Here is a 12,825-nt window from a genome sequence, read left to right as displayed (position 1 = left end):
CGGGCTTTTCCCCTTACGTCCGGGTTACTGGAGAGTGCCGTGCGTCCACTTTACTCCCGAGTAAGCCTGGGGCAACTGCCCGCGAGATCCACCATAATCTGTTACCCAAATTGCTTGGACACGTGTCCTAAAAACATGTATCTTTGAGCTTGTGGGGAATATTAGCTCAAATGCTGCGAGAGGGGGGTAACTTAGCGTTATCGGATCGTTACCTTTGTATACGAGAGTTATTACACCTGTAGGAACTCAAGGCAAACACAGATTTAAATGGTAAAATATTAATATAAGCTTTTATTGAAAGGAAAATAACAAAAGTACACACAAATAGCTAACACACATACAAGCAGACATATAGAGAAGGGGGAGGAAGAGTGGAAGGCTTGATAGTTACCTGTCCGAGGAGTGGTGGGTCAGAGGAAGAAGCACGAACCAGCGTGGGAGGTCCAGGGTTGGAAGACACTCAGAGTGGCTGTGTGAAGCCACAGTTTTTATAGGATTTTGGGAAGGGGGCTATGTGACAAGGCTCAGGTAAGCATGTGCTGGAAGTTTCCAGGGTCCCCAGAGATTAGGACAATACCTGGCCAAGTGGGGGGTGATGGCCGTAAATGGATTTGGATAAAGGTATTAATGGCTCTGAGGAAGAGAGCCATCAGGTCTAGCTGGCAGGGTGTGGGGAGGAAATATCCCCTGGCAGAGGGGCCAAGTGTGAAAAATGTTGCAAGACAAAGGATTTTCCTAGGAGCCCTTAGGCAAACAGGAGGAAGCCAGTCCACTCACTTAGAAATACAATGGGGGGGGGGTCGAGAGTAGGGCATGGAGGCACCTGGATTTCCAAACCAGTAGCTGAGAACAAGCCTGGGCTTGTCCTGTTTCCTAAGATGGAGTCTGCTCTGACATTGCCCTGCCAGAGTGACTTGGTCTGTCCTGTGTCTAGCTTGCTCCCAAGTCTAGACTGTCGCGCTGCGCTATTGGTTAAGGAGTACAGTGTGCCAAGGCATAAGGCAGGGATCCTGCCATGCGTAACATGTGCTGACATCGCTCCCAGCATGCACTGGAAGTGATGTCATTGTGTTGCTGGTGATGTGGAATGCCCTGGTATTTGGGCAAATCTTCACTGGGAAAAATGGCATCTACTATAGAGTTTTTGCCCAAATAACAGATGATCCCTCTGTTACCAACCACACAACAATGTCACTTCCAGTGTTAGCCAGAAGTTATGTTGCTACAACTATTGGTAAGTCTTCCCACTCTGTTCCATTTGTCTGGAGGGACTTGAAAACCCTATGGCACTTGAGTTCCTCCCAGAGATAAAATGGAGGTAAAACGTCAGTCTTTTAATCCTTCTCTATCAAATAATTGTTTTAATTTCTTAAGGTCCCTTGGTCCTGGATCCTGAAAACAAAATGTACAGCAAAGGACAACTGCCTCTTAGGAAGATAGATATAAATATAGATACATATACATATATACATACATATTTCCTTTTCTATAAGGCTTAGGGTGCCTAACAACAAAGATTAAAAGCAAGACGGATATACCACAACACTGTTGGAAGCACAAGCCAGGGGGATATACTTCACAAAAACATCCAACCGAGTGAAAATTACCAATATAGAAATGGTCTGGGTTATGACAATTTCAGACTATCACTAGAGTGACTTTTGCGTTTACATTCCACTGAAGTAGTTTAACAGTAGGCTCTCAAAGTGACTTATAGTCTCAAACAAGCAATCAAATACAATAAAATTCATACAATCAAATTTAACAAAGCAAACATTAGGAAATTCTGTAATACACTGTTTTGAAAGCTCTAAAAATTTTAAATTCTAATATAGAGGGTTAACCTGATTTTAATCCTTTGCATAAATTTCTTTTGTTTTTGTATTTATTCGTCAATGACTATGAATAAACAATTGATGGATTAAAAATACAAAGGAAACACAAAAATGTTAAACATTATCTGCTGAACATAGAACAAAATAAAAGACTGGGAACCATGGGATATAAGCTAATAGCAGTCAAAGAAGGTAGGTTCAGGTAGGTAGCCATGTTAATAGAATGTTAGTCTGAAGCGGCAGAACAAAGTTTGAGTTCAGCGGTACTTGTAAGACCAACAAAGTTTTTTCAAGGTATAAGCTTACAAAGTGTATCTGAAGAAGTGTGCATGCACATGAAACTTATACCTTGAAAAAAAAACTGTATTGGTCTTAAAGGTGCTTCTGGACTCACACATGGTTCAGTAGTCAAAGAACGAAGACCTGTGACTAGGAAATCTACCCACCCTTTTTCCTCTTCTCTTGTGCCAGACTTCAGTCAAAACTTGATCAGTCCTTGCAATATTTTATTGTAACTGAATATGTTACTACCCTGCTCCTTCTTAAACTGAAAGTCTGGACTCTCTAGTAATGCCATACAAACCAATATTTCAAATACTTTCATATCTGAAGACAATAATAATTAATTGTACTTTAAGCTAAGATACTGTATCTCAACCTCCCCCCCCCCAACAAACACAACTTTTTGCTGGAAACTTTCTATATACATTAAGAAAAAAACAAACAAACCTCCTTGCAGTTCATTTTCTGAATTGCAACCAAAGGATCCAGAATAAGAAACAATTTTGAACAGTGTACTTTTTTCATCTAAACATCTATCTATCTATCTTTTATAATTTGGCAGTACAACTCTTTTAATTTTTCACTGCACCTGGATTTTCATGCTACAGTAAATTATCTTGTAAACAGAATATAACCTCCAATTCAAAGTAAAACATTTCTCAGTTCAGTTTTTAATGAGCAAGAGGCATATGTTCGGATTTTATTCAATATAATTTTGTTTCCTACAAAAATCAAGAATGATTTACCTTATCACCTTCAGAGAATGTTATTCCATCAATGGCTCTTTTCCAAGTAATTTCCGGGGCAGGTTCTCCTTCTGCCTCACAGACAAGAGTTGCTTGACCATTTTCGAATGCTGTTTCATTTCTGAGTTGTATTATTTGAGGCTGTACTGTTAGAAGTATAAATTATATAACTTAGTTTTGCTTTAAAAAGGTAAATAACATTATGTAATATTTTGGAGAATATTTTTGGTTTTCAGTAAACTCTTTATTGTGGTGGAGCCAAATTTTTAAAATCTATGGACAAGTTCAGAGTTTTGAAAAGGTAAAAACACCCCTGGAAAAAATCAAAAATATGATTGTATCTGGTTCATGTTCATAATAGTGTACGGTTGATTTATGAATTGAATACCCTTGCCCCCATCAATTTTTATTTAGTTCTAAGTGCAAAACAAAATTCTGCCTCTGCAGATCCATGATACAGCAGGTTTTCATACGTATTTGCAGCAATGCTTTAAGCTTTACAGTAGAAATAAGGAGTTGTCATTAGACTATATTGAATTTTTGAGATGGCAAATAATTTACAAAATAACATGAGCATACATCGGGCAACTAGATATATTCAGAACCAGTGTTCATGCACCCAAGTGTCCATAAATGGACCATTCCTAAATATCAGTTGAGGGTATAAAGCATCCAACCTTGAACACATTTTATGTGGTTGTTTTCTTTCATGGTGTTTTCGTTGGGAATCAGGGTTAACATTTTAAATGGTTTGCCGCTATGGATAGTGCTCTAGTGCCAGCACTTGAATATTTGATGGACATTACAAGGAGCTTAAAGAAACCTTGGTTGGATCCAGTGTAAAATTTCTGCTCACATGAAGAGTCCTTGTGCAAATGGAAATGCAAGGTAAAGAGCAAGGCAACTGCTTGTACTACTTATTTTACCCTAAGTTCTTATATGTGCGTATAGTACTCACTGGTATGGAGTACAGTAATGTTTGATGGGGGCTCTCCCAGGTCCTGAGGAGAAAATGGAGTAAACTGGTACACCGTTAAATATGAGTACCGTCACCTCTTTTTAAAGCACTGTATATCCTCGCCTGTATTTCTGCTTGAAAGAACTTGTGTAACCAATTTCTGGGCACTATAATGTACAGTGATGGAAGTTGTAGGTGTTGCTCAAGACTTTGAACAAGCAAAACAGCATGAAATCTATGTTTGTATTTGCAAATTGTTGGATGCAAGCCCATATTTACAGTGCACAAGAAAGGCCATCGCTAATAAATGTGAGCCATAGGACTGTCATACTGATTTTGCCTATTATATTATTACTAGCTTCAAAGCCCGTTCATAAGAATGGGCTTTGAAAAGGTCCTCCCTGTCAGCTTCCTGGTAGCTTTCCAGGCCACCAGGAAGTGCTGAGGGCACGGGGGGTTGAGGGGGGAGAGGAAGCGCTTCCCAGGGGCCTGGCAAGGACACCCGGAGTCTCTGCGAGGCCCTGGGTGTGCTTGCCAGGCCCCCAGGAAGTACTCTCTCTCCTCCCCCATGGCCGGATGACTTTCCAGGGGCCTGGCAAGCACACTCACAGAGGACCCGGGTGTGCTTTAGAAGCGGCGGAGTTACAGATGTGCCTGGCTCTAACAGCCAGGCACGTCTGTAAGGCAAGGAGTGAGGGCTTGGTGAGAGAGGGTGGGAGCTATGGGGGCAGGGCCAATCAGGGTGCTGCTGGCTGCACCCTGATTGGCCCTATTCCAACTCAGACAGGGAGGGCATGAGCTGTAGGAGCAGGGCCAATCAGGGTGTAGCTGGCTGCACCCTGATTGGTGCTGGAGTAGCCGGACTGTTCGTCCCCCAAGGCTGTTTCACAATTATTAAGAGGCACCAAATGGATAAGCCATGTCTGTCTATTTTTTCTTTTTCTGGGGGACAAAAGGTTTAATGAAAAGGGAATCTACATTTTTGTTCATCATAATATGTTAGGAGAATCAGTTCTGTTGTTTTAAAATCTTGTTAAAACTAATGTCACAGAATTAAAAGCAATATACTTATTACTTTCTTATCATCGTCCAATATGAAATTACTGAAAAAGCCCCACACTTTGATAGACAGGAGATATAGGAAGATCTTTGTATTGCAGGGTTCATACTTATTCAAATGAACATCCTTTCCCCATCCAGTTTTTTAGTCAACAATACAAGACTGTGATATATTGAAGCCATAGAAAATAAATAAATAAGCCTAGGTATCATCAATCAGTAGTTGTGGTCTGAGTGATCCCATTCTGGAATCTTATCATGAAAACCCTCAGTTTGGAATGGAGAATTCGGATGACATGCCAATAACAATAACAGTCTTTAGAGTTTATTCGTATGATTAAATATTGAAATGTTACTTCATGTATTGAAGCTTACAACATCTCAGAAAAAAGTGTCATTATGCTATAAGAATTTGCCATGTAACTCTGGCTGGCATAAATAGGGATGGGCACAAGCATAAAAAAAGGTAAAGGTATCCCCTGTGCAAGCACCGAGTCATGTCTGACCCTTGGGGTGACGCCCTCTAGCGTTTTCATGGCAGACTCAATACGGGGTGGTTTGCCAGTGCCTTCCCCAGTCATTACCGTTTACCCCCCAGCAAGCTGGGTACTCATTTTACCGACCTCGGAAGGATGGAAGGCTGAGTCAACCTTGAGCCGGCTGCTGGGATTGAACTCCCAACCTCATGGGCAAAGCTTTCAGGCAGCTGCCTTACCACTCTGCGCCACAAGAGGCTCATGGGCACAAGCATAGTTTGTGACAAATTTTGGATGGTTCATACTTCATGAACTGAAATTTGTGAACTGAGACCAGATATGAACCTCCACAAATATTAAGGGAGTTCATAGGTTCACTGGACATGAAAGCTGTCAAAACAGCTAAGTGATGGAAGCAGGCTGCCCCTGGCCACTCAGGTATTTTGATTAAGAGCTGAGCTGAAGAGGCAGCCCGCTCATGTGAATCAGCTGCTTTGAGCTCTAAACAGGTGAGCCTGCTCCCACAACACAGCTATTTAAAGGAGTTTTCTTGGGCAGTGCTCTTGATCTCAGCTGTTTAAAGGGGGCGTTCTGGGATTCAGCCCTTAGCCATTTAAACCAAACAGCTCAAAACCTCCTAGTTCATATAGGCTTGTGGCCATTAACCAAATCACAAAAATGCAGTATATCCATAAGCATGAGCTATCTTCCACACCCCCTTTGTTAAGCTTAATATTCTTCTACTGTAGAAAATGTAGACATATCTCATTTATCTCTTGTTAATTAAAAAATGTGGTGTGTGCTTTTAATTGTATCACCTTGTTGGAGTCAGCTTCAGATGCTTTGCTGCTACTAGCCTATTGGAACCAAATGGCAGAAACAGGTTATGAAACCTGAACAGACTGTTGATTAAACAGCTCCCTGATTAGTAAACAGGTTGGAATCTAAATTGGCATGTGCCCTCACTCTCCCTAGATCTCACCTGGCTCATAAAGCCAGGAAGAAATGTACTATTTGTAAGTCATTTCATATACATGCGAAAAGCTCCCATATTGCTGTGACAAAAACTGTCATGCTGGAAGTACTTGGTAAATTAATGGGTTTTCCCTTTCAAATATCAGCTAATCTTGCCTTATTGGAAAAAAAAATAAGTTAGATTCTTTGAAATCCCTCAGACATTGTACTCAGAACTCAAGTTTACCATTAATTTTAGTTTAGGCAAAAAAAGACAGGCATATGAATTGTTGTTGTTATGTGCGAAGTCGTGTCCGACCCATCGCGACCCCATGGACAATGATCCTCCAGGCCTTCCTGTCCTCTACCATTCCCCGGAGTCCATTTAAGTTTGCACCTACTGCTTCAGTGACTCCATCCATCCACCTCATTCTCTGTCGTCCCCTTCTTCTTTTGCCCTCGATCTCTCCCAGCATTAGGCTCTTCTCCAGGGAGTCCTTCCTTCTCATGAGGTGGCCAAAATATTTGAGTTTCATCTTCAGGATCTGGCCTTCTAAAGAGCAGTCAGGGCTGATCTCCTCTAGGACTGACTGGTTTGTTCGCCTTGCAGTCCAAGGGACTCGCAAGAGTCTTCTCCAGCACCAGAGTTCAAAAGCCTCAATTCTTTGACGCTCGGTCTTCCTTATGGTCCAACTTTCGCAGCCATACATTGCAACTGGGAAGACCATAGCCTTGACTAAACGCACTTTTGTTGGCAGGGTGATGTCTCTGCTTTTTAGGATGCTGTCTAGATTTGCCATAGCTTTCCTCCCCAGGAGCAAGCGTCTTTTAATTTCTTTGCTGCAGTCCCCATCTGCAGTGATCTTGGAGCCCAGGAAAATAAAATCTGTCACTATCTCCATTTCTTCCCCTTCTATTTGCCAGGAATTGAGAGGGCCGGATGCCATGATCTTTGTTTTCTTGATGTTGAGTTTCAAGCCAACTTTGGCACTCTCCTCCTTCACCCGCATCAACAGGCTCTTTAGTTCCTCTTCACTTTCTGCCATTAGAGTGGTATCATCTGCATATCTGAGGTTGTTGATATTTCTCCCTGCAATCTTGATCCCAATTTGTGACTCCTCTAATCCCGCATTTCTCATGATGTGCTCTGCATACAAGTTAAATAGGCAAGGCGACAGTATACAGCCTTGCCGAACTCCTTTCTCAATTTTGAACCAGTCAGTGATTCCATGTTCAGTTCTCACTGTTGCTTCTTGACCTGCATATAAATTTCTCAAGAGACAAATAAGATGCTCTGGTATTCCCATCTCTTTAAGCACTTGCCACAATTTGTTGTGCTCCACACAATCAAAGGCTTTAGCATAGTCAATGAAGCAGAAGTAGATGTTCTTCTGGTACTCCCTAGCTTTCTCCATGATCCAGCGTATGTTGGCAATTTGATCTCTAGTTCCTCTGCCTCTTCGAAATCCTGCCTGTACTTCTGGAAGTTCTCGGTCCACATATTGCTGGAGCCTAGCTTGTAGGATTTTGAGCATAACTTTGCTAGCATGAGAAATTAGTGCGATGGTGCGGTAGTTTGAACATTCTTTGGCATTGCCCTTCTTTGGGATTGGAATGTAAACTGACCTTTTCCAATCCTGTGGCCATTGTTGAGTTTTCCAAATTTGCTGGCATATTGAGTGTAGCACTTTTACTGCATCGTCCTTTAAGATTTTGAATAGTTCAACTGGAATGCTGTCACTACCACTAGCTTTATTGTTGCTCAGACTTCCTAAGGCCCATTTGACTTCACATTCCAGGATGTCTGGCTCCAGGTCAGTAACTACCCCATTGTGGTCATCAGGGATGTTAAGCTCGCTCTTGTATAGTTCTTCTGTATAATTTTGCCACCTTTGTTTGATCTCTTCTGCTTCTGTGAGGTCCCTACCATTTTGGTCCCTTATCATACCCATCTTTGCATGAAACGTTCTCTTCATATCTCCAATTTTCTTGAAAAGATCTCTGGTCCTCCCCATTCTATTGTTTTCTTCTATTTGTTTGCACTGTTCATTTAAGAAGGCATTCTTATCTCTTCTAGCTTTTCTCTGGAATTCTGCATTCAATTGGGTGTATCTTTCTCTTTCTCCCTTGCCTTTCACTTCCCTTCTCTCCTTAGCTATTTGTAAAGCTTCCTCAGACAGCCATTTTGATTTCTTGCATTTCTTTTTCTTTGGGATGGTTTTAGTTGCTACCTCTTGTACAATGTTGCGAACCTCCGTCCATAGTTCTTCAGGCACTCTGTCTATCAGATCTAATTCCTTAAATCTATTTGTCACCTCCACTGTGTATTCGTCGGGGATATGATTTAGTTCATACCTGAGTGGCCTAGTGCTTTTCCCTACTTTCTTCAATTTAAGCCTAAATTTTGCAACAAGAAGCTCATGATCTGAACCACAATCAGCTCCTGGTCTTGTTTTTATTGACTGGATAGAACTTTTCCATCTTTGGCTGCAGAGCACATAGTCAATCTGATTTCTGTGTTGACCGTCTGGTGATGTCCATGTATAGAGTCGTCTCTTGGGTTGCTGGAAAAGAGTGTTTGCTATGACCATTGTATTCTCTTGACAAAATTCTACCAGCCTGTGCCCTGCTTCATTTTGTACTCCAAGGCCAAACTTGCCTGTTATTCCGGTTATCTTTTGGCTTCCTACTTTAGCATTCCAATCCCCCATGATGATACGCACATCATTTTTGGGCGTTGCTTCTAGAAGGTGTTGTAGGGCTTCATAGAACTGATCAACTTCATCCTCTTCAGCAGCAGTGGTTGGGGCGTAGACCTGGATCACTGTGATGTTGAATGGTTTGCCTTGGATTCGAACTGAGATCATTCTGTCATTTTGGGGATTGTATCCCAAGACTGCTTTTCCTACTCTCTTATTGATTATGAAGGCTACTCCATTTCTTCTGCGAGATTCTTGTCCACAGTAGTATACCTGATGGTCATCTGAATTAAATTCACCCATTCCTGTCCATTTTAGTTCACTGATTCCTAAAATGTCGATGTTCAGTCTTCTCATTTCTTGTTTAACCACGTCCAGCTTGCCTTGATTCATGGATCTGACGTTCCAGGTTCCTATGGAATAAAAATCTTTACAGCATCGGACTGTCTTTTCGCCACCAGTTACTTCCACAACTGAGCGTCCTTTCGGCTTTGGCCCAGCCGCTTCATTCATTCTGGCGCTACTCGTACTAGCCGTCTGCTCATCCCCAGTAGCATATTGGACACCTTCCGACCTGAGGGGCTCATCTTCCAGCGTCATATCGTTATGCCTATTGGAACTGTCCATAGAGTTTTCATGGCAAAGATACTGGAGTGGTTTGCCATTTCCTTCTCCAGTGGATCACCTTTTGTCAGAGCTCTCAGCTATGACCTGTCCGTCTTGGGTGACCCTGCACGGCATAGCTCATAGCTTCACTGAACTACGCAAGCCCCCTTGCCACAACAAGGCAGCGATCCTTGAAGGGGGGGCATATGAATGCCCATCCCAATTATCCAAGAAGAATAAAACTCCAGGAGTTTCTCAAATTAACTGAAAGTCAGTAGCAACAAATAATATACACATTAAGACCATCATCATGTGTCAAGAAGAAGACTTACCAAAAACTTGAAGAAATGTTTGATTCATCACTTTTCCTGCTTTATTCTTTGCTTCACAGTTATAAGGACCGGCATCAGTGTTCTTGATATCTCTGATAGTTAGTTCTGTGCTGCTTCCTCTCAATATATATTTTTCATTTTCTTCAGTAAGTTTTCCTTTTCTAAATAATAAAACAGATTTGTATATCACAAAACATTTCTTAGAACCTGAACAATTATATTCCTGACCTGGACTCTTCCATTTTTAATGATACATCTACAGAAATATGTGATAGTTGTAGTTCATTCTAAACAATGCAATTATCATTAAATTGTTGCAGGACAGTTCTTTGTTTTGCATAGGGTGCATTCTATAATCAGGATAAGAATCACTTGATGACTAATTCAGTAAGTTAGTTCAATAGATCAGTTTTTAAAACTGTGCAATTACTATGCAACCTGACCTGTCCACTGGATGTGCTGATCCAATGTTGAGAGATCAGATATAGTTTCCTGGTAACATTGAACTACTACAGCAATATTTCTTCCATCCATGATTCATGACTACCACAATATGCATCAAAGGTGTACTTTATACAAGGAAACATTTTAAAATAAAATCATATTTCCACAATACTCTCTTCCACATACTAGCTGACAAAGTTCAGGGATGCAGCACAAAATGAGATTCTGCAGAATCTGATCCAAGGGAACAGAAACTTTATATGTTTTAAATGATTATATCATTTAATTGGGGGAGGGATGGGATTTTAACCGTCATGTTAGTAGATTGATGTTTTAATGGGAATTTTAATGGGGTTAGTTGTTGTGACCCGCCTCGAGCCTGTCGGGAGAGGCGGGAAATAAATCTAAAAATAATAATAAAATAATAATAATAATAATGTTTATACAGTATAGTTTCCATATGGAATTTGTCCTCTCTATTGAACAATATTTTGGGGAAGTAAAAAGTACATTTGACACAACCTGTTTCACTCTTATGTAAGCTCTGTCTTTTTCATCTGTACAAAACCAAGGGCCTTTTCGCACAGGGATCTTTGTTGCAAATTGTTTGCGGAATGAAAAATCGCCATTTAAAATAGTGGAATTCGTCGTTATGCATACCTGCCTTTGTAGTGGAATCAGTTGGGTTTTTTAGCGTTTCCCACAGGCTTCCGGTCTCGGCAGAAATCGCTAGAAAGGAAGCGCTATTGCCAAGCTCGTCCCGCCCCTGGCCGTCAAGCAGCCAATGGGCAGCCGTTAGCATGCTCCCAAACAGCCCCTTTCCCTTTAAGAAAGGTTTAAAAAAAAAAAAGCGACCCATAGCAACGAATCTAGGTAGATTGGTTGCTATGGAGAGACCCATCCAGCTGCCTAATGTGAGCTGTCGTTTGATTGTATGATCGTTTGCACGCTGCCTCGAGTGATAAAAAAAAATCCCCCCCCCTCTCACGGGCCCGATTTTCGGCTGAATTTATTTGTAAAAAATAAAGGGACTTTATTTCAGCAAACGGGCTTTTCAGTGGTTTGTGCTTAGTGACTAAAGGTGAAGGACTGAAGCCAGGGAAGCCTCTAAACAGAAAGAGGCTCGCCGGTGCGTTTATCCCCGCTCGCTCGGAGAAAAAAAAATGGCGATCGCTTCGCCGGAAGTTTGGAGGAGAGAGCCAGGGGGAGGGACTTTGAAGAACCAGCAACAATGGTAACGCACAGGTCTTTAGCGCTACTGTTGCAGATTGGTTGCAGGAGTGTATCGCTATCCGGAGGGTGAATCCACTTTTCTGGATTCCCCTGAAAGCGCCACAACGAAGCGCTTTTTGCTGATTGGTTTCAGGATTGTTGCAGATTGTCTACGACGTCGTGGGTTATGGCAAATTAGTAGCGTTTCCAAATAGCAACCATTCTGCTACTTTGAAGCCGTGCGAAATGGCCCCAAATTTATACTTAAAATAACACAGAATATACAGTCTGTACAAAAGGGTGGGGGGAAAAATATTCCTGAGGCAATAGACGATTTTGCTTATAACTGGTTTCAAGGATATGAACACTCACAGCTGAGAATTCTTTGACATATGAATAATTTCACAGTATGAGCAAAAAACACTATATTTTTTGGGGGGGGAAACTTCCTCAAAATATATATATATATGTATGAGCCTCTTGTGGCGCAGAGTGGTAAGGCAGCCATCTGAAAGCTTTGCCCATGAGGCTGGGAGTTCAATCCCTGCAGCCGGCTCAAGGTTGACTCAGCCTTCCATCCTGCCGAGGTCGGTAAAATGAGTACCCAGCTTGCTGGGGGGTAAACGGTAATGACTGGGGAAGGCACTGGCAAACTAACAATATATATGTATGTATGTATGTATGTATGTATGTATGTATGTATGTGTGTATATATATATATATATATATATATATATATATATATATATATATATATATATATATATATATATATATATATATATATACATATATATATATACATATATATATATACATATATATATACACACACATACATACACATACACCAGTAGTCATTTCCATTGAAGAGTCCAGTTCAGCCTGTTTTATGAAATGTACAATGCATCTGATCAGTAAATTGAATGCAAGATTGTGAGAGTGACACTATATATCCATGAAAGGGAGTTTGTCATTTGGATTGTGCCACAGGAACTAGATTTTCTACTACAAAAATTCATGTAGAATGGTTCCTTCTAAAACAAAGGATTGGAAATATTTATTTCATTTGTGAAATTAAGGTGTTGATAGATGAACTATACTGTACTCCAAATGCTATATAACTATGAAGACTATTTGAGAAAATAGGTTTCCTGAGATTGACCATGTTGTTTTTTCAATAATTTATCAGGATACTATGCAACATAATAAGCATCCAGAA

The 12,825-nt window shown here is 41.0% G+C and overlaps 1 protein-coding gene across 8 annotated transcripts in view; it reads right to left on the bottom strand.

Moving 5' to 3' along the window:
• Positions 1 to 12,825, bottom strand: part of NCAM2 (neural cell adhesion molecule 2) — a 305,171-nt gene that overhangs the window by 149,403 nt on the left and 142,943 nt on the right. For all 8 annotated transcript variants that reach the window (XM_077342446.1, XM_077342443.1, XM_077342444.1 and 5 more), the window contains exons 7-8: positions 9,948 to 10,108; positions 2,864 to 3,009 (exon numbers count right to left, since the gene is read on the bottom strand). In XM_077342446.1, coding sequence (XP_077198561.1) covers positions 2,864 to 3,009; positions 9,948 to 10,108 — 307 coding nt within the window. The remainder of the gene's footprint in view (positions 1 to 2,863; positions 3,010 to 9,947; positions 10,109 to 12,825) is intronic.

The sequence above is a fragment of the Paroedura picta genome, chromosome 6 (genome assembly GCF_049243985.1).
Source record: "Paroedura picta isolate Pp20150507F chromosome 6, Ppicta_v3.0, whole genome shotgun sequence".
In the NCBI taxonomy this organism is placed as follows: Eukaryota; Metazoa; Chordata; class Lepidosauria; order Squamata; family Gekkonidae; genus Paroedura; species Paroedura picta.
The sequence above is the reverse complement of the archived record's forward strand: the minus strand, read 5'-3'. Positions and strand labels throughout refer to the sequence as shown.